Genomic DNA, 19,052 nt, shown 5'->3' with positions numbered 1-19,052 from the left:
GACATATACAAATACCTATATAATACATAGAATTCCCGCCTCTACCACCCTTTCAGGCAGGGAGTTCCAGATAATAATCACCTTTATTGTCACAAGTAGGCTTACATTAACACTGCAATAAAGTTGCTGTGAAAAGCCCCTAGTCGCCACATTCCGCCGCCTGTTCGGGTACACAGAGGGAGAATTCAGAATGTCCAATTCACCTAACAAGCACGTCTTTTGGGGTTTGTGGGAGGAAACCGGAGCGCCCGGAGGAAACCCACGCAGACACGGGGAGAGCGTGCAGACTCCACACAGACAGTGACCCAAGCCGGGAATCGAACCTGGGACCCCGGTGCTGTGACGTTCTGATGCCTGTTCGGGTACACAGAGGGAGAATTCAGAATATCCAAATGACCTATCAAGCACGTCGTTCGGGACTTGTGGGAGGGAACCAGAGCACCCGGAGGAAACACACGCAGACACAAGGAGAACGTGCAGACTCTGCACAGACAGTGACCCAAGCCGGGAATCGAACCTGGGACCTTGAAGCTGTGAAGCAACAGGGCTACCCATTGTGCTACCATGCAGCCCTTAAATCACCTGCCCTTACCTTAAATCTACGTCCCCTGGTTATTGACCCATAAACTAAGCGGTTCCCTCCTATCCATCCATTCTGTGTCCCTCATAATTTTACAAGCCTCAATTAGGTGCCCCCTCAACCTTCTGTGCTCCAAGGAAAACAACCCCAGCTTAACCAGCCTCTGTTACTCACGGCGCCGAGGATCAGGGTTTGAATCCTGGGCCCGGGTCACTGTCCGTGTGGAGTTTGCGCATTCTCCCCGTGTCTGCATGCGGTCTCACCCCCCACAACCCAAAGATGTGCAGGTTAGGTGGATTGGCCACACTAAATTGCCCCTTAATTGGAGAAAAAAAAAGAATTGGGCATTTAAATTTATTTTTATAAAAACCTCTGTTCACAGCTGAAACGCTCCAGCCCAGGCATAGCATGGTGGTGAATCTCCTCCGCGCCCTTTCCCTGTGGCGACCAGAACTGTACAGGGAAATTACATTTTTTATTGGAAGGGAACAAAAGCAGGGGCAGCATTTGTGGAGAGAGACAGAGACAGAGGTAGACGTTTCCAGTGCGTGTGGCTCATATTTTTGCCCGCCCTCGCCAAAAAAAAATACTTTATTCAGAAAACAAGCTCGTCAAAGCACTCCCACCTTCCCCTGCCTGTGAAAGGGGATATGGATCAGGAAACAAGTCCCTCCTCTGGCTGGCAACCTGATTGGCTACAGCACATTGTGTAATACACCCCAAATAAAAAGCTTCCCCCACCCCAACCGGCACCCTTGAAATGTCCACAACAAGAGGGCGAGCGAGTCAGTTTCAAACACGTTTCTTTCCTCGTGTCAGTTTCGTCCTGTGCTGGATTTCGCCCTGAATTGAGAACTGCGATGATACATATTTATGTATATATTTTAGAATAATCTTGTAAACTGTCCGTGGCCAGAAACTTTACGGAAGAGGAAGGGGGGGAATTAGGAAAGAATTATGGCAGCATCGAGAGGTAATGATCTGAAAGCCACTTCTAATGGTGACATTCACATGGCTGAGAAAGCTACAAATGGCAACAATGTATCGACTGGCGGCAACGATGTAACGAATCCAGGCTACAATGTAGCGAGCCCCGGCAAGATGAAGAAGCTCAAAGGGTGTATGAGGGCGAACCTGCTCGTTATCCTGACCGTGGTGGGGGTGATCGCCGGGGTGGTGATCGGCCTGTCGGTGAGGAGCCTGCACCTCAGCCGGCTGCAGGTCCTCTACTTCTCCTTCCCCGGGGAGCTGCTGCTCCGGCTGCTGAAGATGATCATCATCCCGCTGGTGGTGTGCAGCCTGGTGTCGGGGGCGGCCAGCCTGGATCCCCGAGCCCTGGGCAAGCTGGGCGGCTGGGCCATGCTCTTCTTCCTCCTCACCACCCTGACGGCTTCGGCCATCGGCGTGACCATGGCTTCCATCATCAAGCCGGGAGACGGCGCCGAGGCCAACCCCACGCTGCCCGGCTTGGAGGCCGAGCTGCCGGAGCCCAAAGAAGTCACCGATTCATTCTTGGACCTGGTCAGGTAAATGTGGACCAGCACCCTGGGGTGGTAAGGAGGTAGCACCCTGGGGTGGGAGGGAGGCAGCACCTTGGGGTGGGAGGGAGGCAGCACCCTGGGGTGGGAGAGAGGGAGCCCTCCCTGGGGTGGGACGGAGGAAGCACCCTGGGTTGGGTGGGAGGGAGCCCTCCCTGGGGTAGTAAGTAGGTAGTCCTCCCTGGGGTGGTAAGGAGGTATACCCTGGGGTGGGAGGGAGGCAGCACCCTGGGGTGGGAGGGAGGGAGCCCTCCCTGGGGTGGTAAGGAGGTAGTCCTCCCTGGGGTGGTAAGGAGGTAGCACCCTGGGGTGGGAGGGAGGCAGCACCCTGGGGTGGGAGGGAGGGAGCCCTCCCTGGGGTGGTAAGGAGGTAGCACCCTGGGGTGGGAGGGAGGCAGCACCCTGGGGTGGGAGGGAGGGAGCCCTCCCTGGGGTGGTAAGGAGGTAGTCTTCCCTGGGGTGGTAAGGAGGCAGCACCCTGGGGTGGGAGGGAGGCAGCACCCTGGGGCGGGAGGGAGGGAGCCCTCCCTGGGGTGGTAAGGAGGTAGCACCCCCAGGGTGGGAATGAGGCAGCACCCTGGGGTGGCAGGGAGGCAGCCCCCCCTGGGGTGGGACGGAGGCAGCACCCTGGGGTGGGAAGGAGGGCATCCTGACCCCGGACATTGCACCCAGCAAAAAAAAAATTGAGCTGACACTGATCGATATTTATCAAGGTTTAGTTTGTTAAATAAAAGCAAAATACTGTTAAGGTGCGTTTTTCAAGCAACCTCGTTTTACTACAAGGAAACATTGTGGCTGGTGGGGGGAAGTGCGTTAAGTGTTGAATCAGTCAATGTAATTTCAATTTGGTAACTATTTGGCGCCACTTTGGTGTGAAATAGACCCGGCTCCCGGCCAAATGTTTCAATGCGAGTTATTTGTTTGTGGGAGAGCCTTTATTTTCCCTTCTGAATTGTACATGGAAGGGTGCAGTCTTGGATCAATGCTTTGCTGATGCAATACAGTCGAATGGTTAAATCAGCTAGCACGCTGCTATGCTATTTCTGTCGCTAACCAAAGATTTTTTTTAAAATTTAGAGTAACCAATTCATTTTTTCCAATTAAGGGGCAATGTAGCGTGTTCAATCCACTTACCTTGCACATCTTTGGGTTGTGGGGGCGAAACCCACGCAGACACGGGGGGGAATGTGCAAACTCCACACGGACAGTGACCCAGAGCCGGATTCGAACCTGGGACCTCGGCGCCGTGAGACTGCAGTGCTACCACTGCGCCACCGTGCTGCCCTTCACTATCCAAAGATGTGCAGATTAGGTGGATTGGCCATGATAAATTGCCCTCAGTGTCCAAAAATGTTAGGTGGGATTACGGTGATAGGGTGAAGCATGGGCTTAAATGGGGCGGTCTTTCCAAGGGCCGGTGCAGTCTCGATGGGCCGAATGGCCTCCTTCTGCACTAAATTCTATGTGGTGCTGAAGGTGGGCCATTCAGCCCGTCGTGCCTGTGTCAGCTTTTTTTTTGGTTTGTGGATGGGGGGGTGGGGGGGAACTATCCAGGTTAGACCCGCTTGGAGTTGAGACCACAGCAGAGGTCAGCCATGACTCCATTGAATGGCGCTGCGGGTTCGAAGAGGTGGCACGGTAGCACAGTGGTTAGCACTGTTGCTTCACAGCGCCAGGGTCCCAGGTTCGATTCCCGGCTTGGGTCACTGTCTGTGTGGTGTCTGCGTGGGTTTCCTCCGGGTGCTCCGGTTTCCTCCCACAAGTCCCGAAAGACGTGCTTGTTTGGTGAATTGGACATTCTGAATTCTCCCTCGGTGTACCCAAACAGGTGCCGGAATGTGGCGACTAGGGGCTTTTCACAGTAACTTCATTGCAGTGTTAATGCAAGCCTACTTGTGACAATAAAGATTATTCTTATATAAGAGCTGAGTGACCTTTTCCTACTCCCTACATCTAGTCAGCGAGGGTCTTATTAAATGACGGAGCAGGTAAAATAGAACTTATTGACCCCAACCTCCGCCATTTCAGACCATCGGAGCAGGAATAGGCCATTTGGCCCCTTGGGCCTGCTCCAATAGCATTAGGGCTGACCGGCATTCCTCGTGTCCATTTTCCTGTTCTTTCCCTGTAAATAAGACCATAAGAAATGGGAATTAAAAAAATAAAAAATTTAGTGCACCCAATTAATTTTTTCCAATTAAGGGGCAATTTAGCATGGCCAATCCAAGCCTGCACATCTTTGGGTTGTGGGGGCGAAACCCACGCAGACACGGGGAGAATGTGCAAACTCCACACGGACAGTGACCCAGGGCCGGGATCGAACCTGGGACCTTGGCGCTGTGAGGCAGCAGTGCTAACCACTGCGCCATCGTGCCGCCCCTCCGACCTGGAAATATATAGGCCTTTCCTTTACTGTCGCTGGGTCAAAATGCTGGAACTTTCTCCCTGACAGCACGGTGGGTGTACCTATGCCACAGGGACTGCTGCGGGTTCAAGAAGGCGGCTCACCCCCCCCCCCCCCCCACCTTCTCGAGGGGCATTTGGGGGTGGGCAATAATTGCCAGTGTAGCAGGTGATGCCCACATCCTGTGAACACATAAATTTTAAAAACCTTGGGCGAGATTCTCTGACCCCCCTCCAGGTCGGAGAATCGCCGGGGGCAGGCGTGAGTCCCGCCCCCGCTGGTTGCCATATTCTCCGGCACTGGATATTCGGTGGGCGCGGGAATCGTGTTGCGCCGGTTGGCGGGCTCCCCCCCCTCCCCCCCCCCCCCCCCCCCCCCCCCCCCCCCCCGCGATTCTCCGGCCCAGATGGGCCGAAGTCCCGCTGCTAAAATGCCTGTCCCGCCGACGTAGATTAAACCAGGACCTACCTTACTGGCGGGACAAGGCAGCGTGGGCGGGCTCCGGGGTCCTGGGGGGGTGGGTGCGGGCCGATCTGGCCCCGGGGGGGTGCCCCCACGGTGGCCTGGCCCGCGATCAGGGCCCACCGATCCGCGGGCGGGCCTGTGCCGTGGGGGCACTCTTTTCCTTCCGCCTTCGCCACGGTCTCCACCATGGCGGAGGCAGACGAGACTCCCTCCACAGCGCATGCGCAGGAATACCGTGAGCGGCCGCTAACGCTCCCGCGCATGCGCCGCCCGGAGATGTCATTTCCGCGCCAGCTGGCGGGGCACCAAAGGCCTTTTCCGCCAGCTGGCGGGGCGGAAATTAGTCCGGCGCGGGCCTAGCCCCTTAAGGTTGGGGCTCGGCCCCCCAAGATGCGGAGCATTCCGCACCTTTGGGGCGGCGCGATGCCCGACTGATTTGCGCCGTTTTGGGCACAGTCGGCGGACATCGCGCCGATACCGGAGAATTTTGCCCGATGGCACTATTTGGATGAAGAGTAGGGGAGTTCTCTCGAGCGTCCTCTCCAATATTTATCCCTCAACCAATGTTTAAATAAAAACAGATGATCACTTTGCATTATGGGATCTTGCTGCTGTGTTTCCTATGTTACAACAGGAACTACCATTCAAAGAACAAAGAAAAGTACAGCACGGGAACAGGCCCTTCGGCCCTCCAAGCCTGCGCCGACCGTGCTGCCCGTCTAAACTAAAATCTTCTACACTTCCTGGGTCCGTATCCCTCTATTCCCATCCTATTCATGTATTTGTCAAGATGCCCCTTAAACGTCACTATCGTCCCTGCTTCCACCACCTCCTCCGGCAGCGAGTTCCAGGCACCCACTACCCTCTGTGTAAAAAAACCTTTCCTCGTACATCTCCTCTGAACCTTGCCCCTCGCACCTTAAACCTATGGCCCCTAGTAATTGACCACTGTACCCTGGGACAAAGCCTCCATTGGCTGCAAGCACTGTATGATGTGAAAATTGCTACATCAATGTGAATTGGTTTTGGCTGGAATTCTCTGGCTGTGCCTACCCCCCCCCCCCCCACAAACCACCACACCGACAAGAAGATCCTGCCCCTGGTGCCATGAAACGCGCCCCAATGGGATGCAGAAGATCCCACCCATGGAGTTCATTGTGAGTGAGCCAGCCCTCTGTGTCCTTGCTCAATTTAACCAGGCAGGTTCAACGTGAACTGACGGAGGGGGTGTTACTGATAGGTGTGAATGGTGACCACCAAAACCTACTTCCCACTTGCCAAAATCTGTGCCCGTGGGGGTGGGGGGGGGGGTGTTTGATTTATGACTGCACAGGAAACCCAAACTTTACAATAATTGATGGTGGGAACTTAAGGTGTTGGGATCCCAATGCGTCTATTGCCTTTGCTCTTCTAGATGGCGGTGGTCATGGGATTGGAAGGTGCTGTCGAAGGAACCTTGGCGAGTTCCAGTGCATCTTGTAGGTGGTACACAAGGCTGCCACTGTGTGTCGGTGGTGGAGGGAGCGAATATTTGTGGAAGGGGTGCCAATGAAGCGGGGCTACTTTGTCCTGGATGGTGTTGAGCTTCTTGAGTGTTGCGGGAGCTGCACTCATCCAGGCAAGTGGAGAGTATTCCATCACACTGACTTGTGGATGGTGGACAGGCTTAGAGAGAACCAGGAGGTGAGTTACTCACAGCAGGATTCCCAGCCTCTGATGTGCTCTGGTAGCCACAGTGTTTATTTGACGAGTCCATTCCAGTACTGTGTCGATTCTGTGAACCTATTAGGTGTTGAGCAAGTATGGCAATGGCATGGAACGAAGATTGATGATTGACGTTAAGATGCTGGTCATCACGAATGGACGGGGATCTGCATATTTTCGGCTCCATAGAGGGACAAGGCAGGGATGCCCTCTGTCCCCATTATTGTTTGCACTGGCGATTGAGCCCCTGGCGATAGCGTTGAGGGGTTCCAAGAAGTGGAGGGGAGTACTTGGAGGAGGAGAAGAGCACCGGGTATCTTTGTATGCGGACGATTTGCTACTATACGTGGCAGACCCGGCGGAGGGGATGCCAGAAATAATGCGGATACTTGGGGAGTTTGGGGATTTTTCAGGGTATAAATTGAACATGGGGAAAAGTGAGTTGTTTGTGGTGCATCCAGGGGAGCAGAGTAGAGAAATAGAGGACCTACCGTTGAGGAAGGTAACAAGGGACTTTCGTTACCTGGGGATCCAGATAGCCAAGAATTGGGGCACATTGCATAGGTTAAATTTAACGCGGTTGGTGGAACAAATGGAGGAGGATTTCAAGAGATGGGATATGGTATCCCTGTCACTGGCAGGGAGGGTGCAGGCGGTTAAGATGGTGGTCCTCCCGAGATTCTTCTTTGTGTTTCAGTGCCTCCCGGTGGTGATCACGAAGGCTTTTTAAAAAGGATTGAAAAGAGCATCATGGGTTTTGTGTGGGCAGGGAAGACACGAGAGTGAGGAAGGGATTCTTACAGCGTAGCAGGGATAGAGGGGGCTGGCACTACCGAGCCTAAGTGAGTATTATTGGGCCGCTAATATTTCAATGGTGAGTAAGTGGATGGGAGAGGAGGAGGGAGCGGCGTGGAAGAGATTAGAGAGGGCGTCCTGCAGGGGGACTAGCCTACAGGCTATGGTGACAGCCCCATTGCCGTTCTCACCGAGGAACTACACCACAAGCCCAGTGGTGGTGGCTACGCTGAAGATTTCGGGACAGTGGAGACGGCATAGGGGAAAGACTGGAGCCTTGGTGGGGTCCCCGATAAGAAACAACCATAGGTTTGCCCCGGGGGGAATGGATGGGGGATATGGAATGTGGCAAAGAGCAGGAATAACGCAACTGAAAGATCTGTTTGTGGATGGGAAGTTCGCGAGTCAGGGAGCGCTGACCGAGAAATATGGGTTGCCCCAAGGGAATGCATTCAGGTATATGCAACTGAGGGCTTTTGCGAGGCAACAGGTGAGGGAATTCCCGCAGCTCCCGACACAAGAGGTGCAGGACAGAGTGATCTCAAAGACATGGATGGGGGATGGTAAGGTGTCAGATATATATAGGGAAATGAGGGACGAAGGGGAGACTATGGTAGATGAACTAAAAGGGAAATGGGAAGAAGAGGTGGGGGAGGAGATCGAGGAGGGGCTGTGGGCAGATGCCCTAAGCAGGGTAAACTCGTCGTCCTCGTGTGCCAGGCTAAGCCTGATTCAGTTTAAGGTATTACACAGGGCGCATATGACTGGAGCACGGCTCAGTAAATTTTTTGGGGTGGAGGATAGGTGTGCGAGGTGCTCGAGAAGCCCAGCGAATCATACCCATATGTTTTGGTCATGCCCGGCACTACAGGGGTTTTGGATGGGGGTGACAAAGGTGCTTTCAAAAGTAGTGGGGGTCCGGGTCGAACCAAGCTGGGGGTTGGCTATATTTGGGGTTGCACAAGAGCCGGGAGTGCAGGAGGCGAGAGAGGCCGATGTTTTGGCCTTTGCGTCCCTAGTAGCCCGGCGCAGGATATTGTTAATGTGGAAAGACGCCAAGCCCCCGGGGGTGGAGACCTGGATAAATGACATGGCTGGGTTTATAAAGCTAGAGCGGATTAAGTTCGTTCTAAGGGGGTCGGCTCAAGGGTTCACCAGCCGGTGGCAACCGTTCGTCGAATACCTCGCAGAAAGATAGATGGAATGGAAAAAAGAAGGCAGCAGCAGCAGCCCAGGATCGGGGGGTGGGGGAGGGGGGAGGAGGAACCAGAAGGACTCTCAGGGTTGTTAATATATACTGTATAATATGTATAGGTCGTTGCGACAGATAATTATATATTGGACTGCTAAATTATATTTTTGGAGAGTGTTACTTGTGATAAGGCAGTTGCCAATTAGGGTTAGTTTTCATTTTTGTTATTTATTATTTATTCATTTTTTGTTTATAAAATAGGTCATTGTTATTTGTGTTGTTATAATATTGTGTAAAGGATGCACAATGTACTGTGTTGGTTGACCAAAAGTTTTCAATAAAATATTTATTTAAAAAAAGATGCTGGCCACATGGGGCAGCACGGTGGCGCAGTGGTTAGCACTGCGGCCTCACTGCGCCGAGGTCCCAGGTTCCGGCTCTGGGTCACTGTCTGTGCGGAGTCTGCACATCCTCCCCGTGTGTGCGTGGGTTTCCTCCGGGCGCTCCGGTTTCCTCCCACAGTCCAAAGATGTGCAGGTTAGGTGGATTGGCCGTGATAAATTGCCCTTAGTGTCCAAAATTGCCCTTAGTGCTGGATGGGGTTACGGGGATAGGGTGGAGGTGTGGGCTTGGGTAGGGTGCTCTTTCCAAGAGCCGGTGCAGACTCGATGGGCTGAATGGCCTCCTTCTGCACTGTACATTCTATGAAATTAACCTGTCTGTGACACAGGGCGGCACGGTGGCGCAGCGGTTAGCACTGCTGACTCACGGCACCAAGGGCCTTAAGTTCGATCCCGGTCCCGGGTCACTGTCCGTGTGGAGTTTGCACATTCTCCCTGTGTCTGCATGGGTCTCACCCCCACAACCCAAAGATGTGCCGGTTAGGTGGATTGGCCGCGCTAAATTGCCCCTTAATTGGAAAAGAAAAGGTTGGGTACTCAAAATTTTTTTTTTTTTTTAAACCTGTCCGTGATATCTATGGCACTTAATTTCTCGTGAGTTCCCTCCTATTTTGCTCCTCCCCCTCTCTTCAACAACCTAAAATCTATCACATCTACCTCTCCTCCGCTCTGATGGAAGAGTCCTGAGGACTCTAACTCCGTTTCTCTCTCCACCGACGCTGCCGGACCTGCTGAACCTTTTCAGCAGTGTATGTTTTTGTTCGAGCTTTACCGCGTCTGCAGCACCTTTGTCGTATTTCCCCGGGCTTTCTCTGGGTAGAGCACGCGGCCTAGTCTGGCGTCTTAAACCTCCAGAAGCTGCTGTCTGTGTTCTTGTATCCTTTTCAGTCCCTCACCCCTGAACTATCAAAACACGTGTGGTTAGCAACTATCCAGTTTCGAGGTCTATTATTAGTCCGTGTGTGAACTGTTCCGCTTTCTGCCTCGGCTCTTTGACTACGCCAACTTTGGTAACAGCGCTCCATACTCCCATGCCTGCCTGAACGTCACAGCACCGGGATCCCAGGTTCGAATCCCGGCTTGGGTCACTGTCTGTGCGGAGTCTGCACGTTCTCCCCATGTCTGCGTGGGTTTCCTCCCACATACTCCAAAAGGCGTGCTTGTTAGATGAATTGGACATTCTGAATTCTCCCACTGTGTACCCGAACAGGCGCCGGAATGTGGCGACTAGGGGATTTTTACAGTAACTTCATTGCAATGTTAATGTAAGCCTACTTGCGACAATAATAAAGATTATTATTATTAAAATAAAATCTCCTCTTTCCATCGGCTCTTTTGCCGATTACCTTACCGGCTCATTTGAATGAACATTTTCCTTCGCTTCTCATGGTGACTGAGCGAGAGTTCGCAAAGTGGTGCACTTGTGTATACTAGAAGTTACATATACCAATACACCGGGCCCTCTTCTTTGCAGACAGGAAGAAGGTGCACACACATTGCGTCTGTCTCAACTAAACAAAAGTAGGCATCTCTCTGGTTTATCCACCCCAGGGCAATGCCTTAACCAATCCGAGTCAACCTGCCTGGTTTGTATTTAAACAAAGCTTGGCAGTTAACTGTCAGTCACCAGTAAACTGGTGCATTCTCCGGGGCACGCTTCCACCAATCCGAGTCCACTTTTCAACAAATCAGCACTCCATAAATGGTTGGTCTCTTTACGTTTTAGCATTCTTGCGTACTGTTCAGAAGTACTCCAGTTCTGTATTGCTGTTCAGAAGTACTCCAGTTCTGTATTGCTGTGCAGAAATACTCCAGTTCTGTATTGCTGTGCAGAAGTACTCCAGTTCTGTATTACTGTGCAGAAATACTCCAGTTCTGTATAACTGTGCAGAAGTACTCCAGTTCTGTATTGCTGTGTGGAAGTACTCCAGTTCTGTATTGCTGTGCGGAAGTACTCCAGTTCTGTATTGCTGTGCAGAAATACTCCAGTTCTGTATTGCTGTGCAGAAGTACTCCAGTTCTGTATTACTGTGCAGAAATACTCCAGTTCTGTATAACTGTGCAGAAGTACTCCAGTTCTGTATTGCTGTGCAGAAGTACTCCAGTTCTGTATTGCTGTTCAGAAGTGCTCCAGTTCTGTATTGCTGTGCAGAAGTACTCCAGTTCTGTATTGCTGTTCAGAAGTACTCCAGTTCTGTATTGCTGTGCAGAAATACTCCAGTTCTGTATTGCTGAGCAGAAGTACTCCAGTTCTGTATTACTGTGCAGAAGTACTCCAGTTCTGTATTACTGTGCAGAAGTACTCCAGTTCTGTATTACTGTGCATAAATACTCCAGTTCTGTATTGCTGTGTGGAAGTACTCCAGTTCTGTATTGCTGTGCGGAAGTACCCCAGTTCTGTATTACTGTGCAGAAGTACTCCAGTTCTGTATTACTGTGCAGAAGTACTCCAGTTCTGTATTGCTGTGCGGAAGTACTCCAGTTCTGTATTACTGTGCAGAAGTACTCCAGTTCTGTATTGCTGTGCAGAAGTACTCCAGTTCTGTATTACCTGCAGAAGGATGTGCAGGTTAGGGGGGGTAACAGGGATGGGGTAGGGGAGTGGGCCTAGGCAGGGTGCTCTTTCGGAAGGTTGGTGTAAGATTCGATGGGTCGAATGGCCTCCGTCTGCGCTGTAGGAATGATTCTACTTGGCCTCTTGTCCCAACCCTCTGCAAAGCCGGCCTTTGCGAAGTGCACTGACCACTTACAGCTCAGAAGCAGTCTTGTGTTGTGCACTGCAGCACCTCCAGAATGCATTTGAGTGCAGGAAACCTGGCAATCAAGTCCTCCTAGCCCAATACCTCGGCCTCATTGGGGTGTGCACCACCAGGGCGCTCGGGTGGAATAGAGGGCCAACGAGAATGATTTTGAGATTTCTTTTTTAAAAATTGGGATGCCAAATTGAAGACTGTTGTCAGTGATGACAACCAACTTCCGGCTGCGGCTATGCGGAGCTAAGCCGCACGATTCGGCAGCTCCCGCTACTACGGACTTTCGGGCTCATTGGAGGAGCCCCAACGGAATTTTTTTCGAAGACAACCCGTGGGGAAGGGAAGAGAGAGGTCCCCCTCCAACTTTTATGGATCGGACCAGAAGTGCAACGGCCAAAAAAGCGGCATTGGAGCAGCGGGAGAAGAGAGGGAAAAAAACAAGATGGCGGCGGCCGGGGACAAAGCGGAGTGCGGGCCGGAGCTGCAGGAGTTCATCAAGCGCTGCTTCGAGGAGCTGCGCAAGGAGATGCTGGCGCCTATGCTGGCGGTAATTGAAGGACTAGGGATGACCCAGAAGGCCCACGAGGTGAAGATCCAGGAGGTACAGAAAAGAGTCAGTGAGAATGAGGACGAGATCTTGGGCCTGGCGGTGAGAGTGGAGCAGCACGAGGCGCTACACAAGGATCCTGGGTCTCCCAGAAGGAGTGGAGGGGACCGACGCCGCGGCATAGGCGGGCACGATGATGGGCGCGGAGACCCCTTCGAGGTCACTGGAGCTGGACGGGGCACACCGGGTGCTGGCGAGGAGGCCCAAGGCAAATGAGCTGCCAAGGGCGATGGTGGTGAGATTTCACCGGTTCACGGACAGAGAGTGGGTCCTGAGATGGGCCAAGAAGGAGCGGAGCAGTAAGTGGGACAATGCATAGATCCGAATATACCCGGACTGGAGTACGGAGGTTGCAAAGCGGAGAGCGGGTTTCAACCGGGCCAAAGCGGTGCTGCATCGGAAAGGAGTGAGATTTGGAATGCTGCAGCCAGCGCGACTGTGGGTCACATACAAGGGCCAACACTATTACTTCGAAACACCTGAAGAGGCGTGGACCTTTATACAAACTGAAAAGTTGGACTCTAACTGAGGGTTTGTGAGGGTGGGGGGATGTTTGAGGGTTGATGTGTGATGGTTGTTGTATATAGGGGGTCAATCACGCGCAGGAAATGTTATATGGGCTGGGGGAGAGAGACAAGGCCGCGACAGGAGCTGCGCCAGAGGGGGTGGGGCAGGCTTTGGAAAGCGCGGGGTTTTTCCCGCGCGAGGGAAGAAAGGCGGGAAGGGGAACGAAGGAACGTATATTGATTGGGAGACTCCCACACGGGGGGGGGGGGTCAAAGGGACGGCGGGGGAAGCCGGGGTCAGCAGGTGTCAGCTGAGTCACGGGAGTGACATGGGGGGAGCAAAAATGCTAGACAGGGGTCTAGAGGGGGGAAGGGGGGGGGGGGAGGTTTGCTGCTGCACTGGCCGAAAGGGAATGGGACACAGAAGAGGTGGTCGGGATGGAGGTCCCCCGGCTGGGGGACTGGGGGGGGTGAGGGAGACGCGGACACGGGAGGGTCTGCGCAGGGGTTCTACAGGCGGTGGCAACCGTTCCTAGACTGTCTCGCGGAGCGTTAGAGGAAGATCGGTCAGCAGCAGCAGCAACCCTGGGGGGGGGTGGGGGGGGCTCTTGGGAAGTGGGGGGGGAATGGGGGATTGCTTGGGGGGGATGGATGAGCAGGAAATAACATGAAGGGCGGGGGAAACTGGCACGTGCGGGAGAGAGCCAGTGTATAAAGCTATGTAAATATACCATTTTGCCATGTATATATCTTGCTCAGTGCGATTTTGTGTTATTTTGTTACGGGGTGGGGGGGTTATTGTTTGTAAGGGGAAAAAATTGTGTTGTTGAAAAACTTTAATAAATATATATTTTTTTAAAAAGTGATGACAACCACTGGTTAAAAGGGCTTTACGCCAAGCTGTTGTGTTTCGAAAGAGGAGGTATAAGGAGATTGCAAGCTTGCGATTTCACAAGGTTGAAGACTGGGGGTTGGGGGGCGTGGAGGCGGAGGGAGCGGTGGAAGGGGGGGGGTGTGGGTTCACCTTCAGAGCACAGTGAAGGCTTCAGAGAGGAAAGGCTTTCAGAGAATCGATTTGAGGATGAGCGACTTTGCGTAGATTGGAGAAGTCAGTCGTGTTCTCTCGAGAAGATAAGATTATGGTCTTTTAAAAAAAAAAAAATGCATATTCATTTGCGGTTTCACGTTTTGACAAATTGTAATAAGTCCACGGAGGCAGAGGTCCCGTCACCAGCTGAACAACCGTGACCATTCCGTCTGCTGTCTACACCGGGAGTGCAGAGGATCTGACACTCCCTGTTATGTACACAGACAGGGGTCCCCTGATTGGGCCACTAATCAGGGAACTCGTATTCTAATTGGCCAATCCCAAAGTCCTGGCCTAAGTCATTCCACAAATATTGCAACAAAACTGCACGAATGATACAGCATAACAAGGGGAAAAAAGGCTCCACATACATGAATACAGAGGGGGATGGGGAACAGCAGTATAACAGAGCTCCATACAATCATGAGACATAACCTGATGCCTCTATAAGTCCCACTGGACAACAAGGGAGAACCAGGATAAGGCCATGAAAACATGGTAAAATGGAGCACACCTTCCCACGCAGCCATTGCTACCCGGTGTTCCCACGAGAGTCCAGGATACGTTTTCCGCGCCATGTTCGGGCGCTCCAGCACATACATCGCCCGCAGAAGTGGCAGAGCCACCAGGATCAGAGGACTCTAATCCTCCCCTCTAATTCCAGACCCGTTTGCCCCCCATACAGGAACCAATCACGGATTCTTTATACGCACCCTCTTTTTCAAAATGTAAAGTGCCCAATTCGGTTTTTTCCCCCAATTAAGGGGCAATTTACATAACCCTGCACATCTTTGGGTTGTGGGGGTGAGACCCCACCCGCACAGACACAGGAGAATGTGTAAACTCCAGACAGACAGTGACCCCCGCGGGGGCTGGGATCGAACCCGGATCCTCGGCACCGTGAGGCAGCAGTGCTAACCACTGCACCGTCCTTTATAGACACCCTTAAGAAAAAGAGATGAAGTAAAGAAAGTTTGCGGGATCCTCCCAATCTTAGGCCCAGCACAGAGAGCGCCGATTTTTGAGATATTTGCCGAAAGAATCAATGGGGGACATGAGGAGGAATGTTTGCCGTGCAGCGAGTGATTCGGATCAGGAATGTGCTGCCCGAGAGTGTGGCAAGAGAAAAGAGCTGAATTACAGAGGTTAGAGTGACTACCCTTTACATCAAGGCGTCATTTGACCGAATACGACATCAAGGAGCCCGAACAAAACTGGAGTCAGGGGGGAAACTCTCTGCTGGGTGGAGTCATACCTGGGACTAAGGAAGATGGCTGCGGTGGTTGGGGGTCAATCATCTCAGCTCCAGGACATCACTGCAGGAGTTCCTCAGGGTCGTGTCCCAGGCTCAACCATCTTCAGCTGCTTCATCATTGACCTTCCTTCCAACATAAGGTCAGAATGTTCATTGATGACGACTCTACAGTGTTCAGCACATTCACGATTCCACTGATAGGGAAGTAGTTCTTGCCCAAATGCAGCAAGACCTGGACAATATCCAGGCTTGGACTGATGTCGCAAGTAACATTTGCACCACAAAAGCAAGAGCCATTGCCAACAAGAGAGAATCTAACCATCTCCCCTTGGCATTCAATGGCATTACCATCAATGAATCCCCCACAATCAACATCCTGGGGGTTATCATTGACCAGAAACTGAACTGGACTAGTCACATTAATAGTGTGGCTACAAGAACAGAGGCTAGGAATCCTGTGGCAAGTAACTCCCCTCCTGACCACCCCCCCCCCCCCCCCCCCCCCCCCCCCCCCCAAAATCTGTCCACCATCTACAAGGCACCAGTCAGGAGTGTGATGGACTCTCCACTTGCCTGGATGAGTGCAGCTCCAACAACACTCAAGCACACCATCCAGGACAAAGCAGCCCCGCTTGATTGCTCCCCCTTCTACAGACATTCACTCCCTCCACCACCAACGCACAGCGGCAGCCGTGTGTACCATCTACAAGGTGCACTACAGCAACTCACCAAGGTTCCTTAGACAGCACCTTCCAAACCCACAGCCGCTGCCATCTAGAAGGACAAGGGCAGCAGACACATGGGTACACCACAAGCTGGTGGTTCCCCTCCAAGCCACTCATCATCCCGACTTGGAAATATATTGGCCGTTCCTTCACTGTCGTTGGGTAAAAGTCCTGGAACTCCCTCCCAAACAGCACTGTGGGTGCACCTACTCCACAGGGACTGCAGCGGCTCAAGAAGGCAGCTCACCACCACCTTCTCAAGGGGAACAAGAGGTGGGCAATAAATGTTGGCCTAGCCAGCGACACCCATATCCCCATGAATGAATTTTTAAAGATAAGCTGCCTTGTGGGGAGACCTGTGGTGTGCAGTGAGGATCTGATGGGGAGATCTCTGCCAGCAGCCAAGTTGCATGTTGTTTGAAAGTTCTGCTGAACAACATTGACAATCTCGGCAGGGAACCATCCAACAGGCCCCACCACCTCCCTTTCCTGTGGGACCTTGCATGTAAACAGCCGGAACTGTGGTCAAAGGCCTTTATCAAAAACCTGTCCCCAAGAAACAGGCATGGTCCAACTGAGTGGAGCATTCTGCAGCATGGGGCCATGTGATTTAAAACATTGGATCACTGGGCTAGTAGGCAGGCTTAAAGGGCTGAATGGCCTCCTGCACTGCTTGCCCGAACCTGCCCCATCACGCAGAAGCTGGTACAAAGTGGTACATTTTGTGGGGCGGCATGCGTGAGAAGGACTGCGTGCAGCCCTTGCCAATCTGTCGCTTGTTCCCTTCCATTATGGAAGAAATGTCGACGGGTTCCACCGCCCTCCTGGGCAGCTCTCCAAGCCCTTTGTCACCTCACTCAGAAGATCAGATTGTGAGGCAAGGCCATGGCGATGCACATTTGTCGGGAACTGAGTAGGCTGCAACCCATGCTATTCTCTCTGAGCAGTGAGTCAGCACTTTATTCGGAAATTGAATACATGCTTTGCATTGCCAGGTATGTGACGAGTGGGTGGACCATTATCTTCAATAATTCTGACTTCCCCCACACAGGAGAACAATTTAACTGTGATACTGTTTATAAAGTACAATAGAGGTGGCGCTGGGAAATTGTAGCAATCCAGGAAACATGGAGGAGGCAACTAAAGTTTTTTTTTAAAGTTCGAGAGAAGGCAGCTAAACAGGTTTATTATTTTTTTTTAAGTTTGGTTTTAGAGATACCAAAGTGCTTTTTAAAAAAAAAAAAAAAAAAAAATTTTTTTTTAGAGTACCCTATTATGTTTTTTTCCAATTAAGGGCCAATTTAGCGTGGCCAATTTTGGGTTGTGGGGGTGAGACCCATGCAGACACGGGGAGAAGATCGGGCACGCAGTGCGGCCGTATTATTTTTATATGGTCTCAACCTTTTTTTTTCCAATTTAGGGGGGGCCAAAGGGACCATTGGGGCCTAAGGGACCCAAAACCATTTCCTCCATTTTTGTCAGCAACAAAAAATGTAAGAGAAAATGGTGGGTCGCACAAGTCGTGCGGCGTGGATCGCGAAGGACGGCCGGCGTGGGGCGCGAAGGTCGGCCGGCGTGGGTCGCGAAGGTCGGCCGGCGTGGGTCGCGAAGGTCGGCCGACGCGCGTCGCGAAGGTCGGCCGGCGTGGGTCGCGAAGGTCGGCTGACGCGGGTCGCGAAGGTTGGCCAGTTGGTAAAAATGGGTCTCCGGAAAAAAACTTTGAAAAACACTGTAGTAGGAGACTAAGTACGCAGCCTTGCAGTGCCCCGGTATTGAGACTATTGTGGAGGAGGTGTTGTTGTTTATCCTTACTGATTGTGGGCTGTGGGTCAGGAAGTTGAGGATCCAGTTCCAGTTGCAGAAGGAGGAGCCAAGTCCTAGGTTTTGGAGTTTCGATATGAGTTTACCTGGGATTATGGTGTTGAAGGCGGAGCTGTAGTCAATAAATAGGAGTCTGATGGAGTCCTTTTGGAGATGCTCCAGGGGTGAATGTAGAGCTAGGGAGAGTTTGGGAGATGATCGAAAGAGTGGTTTCAGGTCAACCTTGTGTGTGGTGGATGGAAGAGTAGGGTCAGCCAGAGGGCAATTGTTTCTCTGTAGGTTGGAAGTGCTTGTTGTAGTTGGATCTTCCCAGACTAAGGGGAAAAAAATAGTGAAAGACTGGCTTTCTTTCTGTGGTATTTGACACATGCAAAGCTTTTATTCTTTGTATGCGGGGATACAACACCCCCCTCCCCCCTTTTTAAAAATTTATATTTGGGAGTCCTTTTTTGAATCTTCAGTCTGCCCACAGAATAACTCGCCTGTTTCCCCGTCATTAATAGTGCTTGAAAATCTGACGGGGAGTGTTTTAAATGCCAACCTTTTCTGATATTGCAAAGGAAAGACTTCCATTTATATGGAATTTTTCACCAGCTTGGGACCTCCCAAAGCGTTTTACAGCCAATTAAGAACTTTTTGAAGTGTAGCCATTGTTGGTATGTAGGAAACATGGTAGCTGAGTTGCGTTCAACACGGTCCCACTAATGATCAGATTATTTTCTTTTCCTGTGGTGTTGATAGAGGAATGTGTATTGGAAGAGTCACAATGGGTTGTTTTATGTTTTAGGGCAGCACGGTAGCACAGTGGTTAGCACAATTGCTTCACAGCTCCAGAGTCCCAGGTTCGATTCCCGGCTTGGGTCACTCTCCGTGTCTGCGTGGGTTTCCTCCAGGTGCTCCAGTTTCCTCCCACAGTCCACAAAGATGTGCAGGTTGGGTGGATTGGCTATGCTAAATTGCCCTCAGTGTCCAAAAAAGGTTAGGTGAGGTTACGGGGATAAGGTGGAGTTGTAGGGATGGGGTGGAGTTGTGGGCTTGGGTAGGGTGCTCTTTCCAAGGGCCAGTGCAGACTCGATGGGCCGAATGGCCTCCTTCTGCACTGCAAATTCTATGCCTAAGATGTTAATTGCATATAAATTGGCAGTTGAGAGGGTCGTACAGCCCGGCTGTCTGTCCCTCTTCCACGGCAATCTTTGCACTCGGTGTTCCTGGAGAGGGA

General features: G+C 52.0%; 1 protein-coding gene across 1 annotated transcript in view; it reads left to right on the top strand.

The window, feature by feature from the left end:
- Window positions 1–1,339: 1,339 nt before the first annotated feature.
- Window positions 1,340–19,052, top strand: part of slc1a5 (solute carrier family 1 member 5) — a 49,157-nt gene continuing 31,444 nt past the window's right edge. Inside the window, exon 1 of the mRNA XM_072490118.1 lies at window positions 1,340–2,106. Coding sequence (XP_072346219.1) covers window positions 1,538–2,106 — 569 coding nt within the window. The 5' untranslated portion in view covers window positions 1,340–1,537. The remainder of the gene's footprint in view (window positions 2,107–19,052) is intronic.

This window comes from Scyliorhinus torazame, chromosome 25, assembly GCF_047496885.1.
Source record: "Scyliorhinus torazame isolate Kashiwa2021f chromosome 25, sScyTor2.1, whole genome shotgun sequence".
Lineage (NCBI taxonomy): Eukaryota > Metazoa > Chordata > Chondrichthyes > Carcharhiniformes > Scyliorhinidae > Scyliorhinus > Scyliorhinus torazame.
This window is presented reverse-complemented; position numbering and strand designations above follow the sequence as displayed.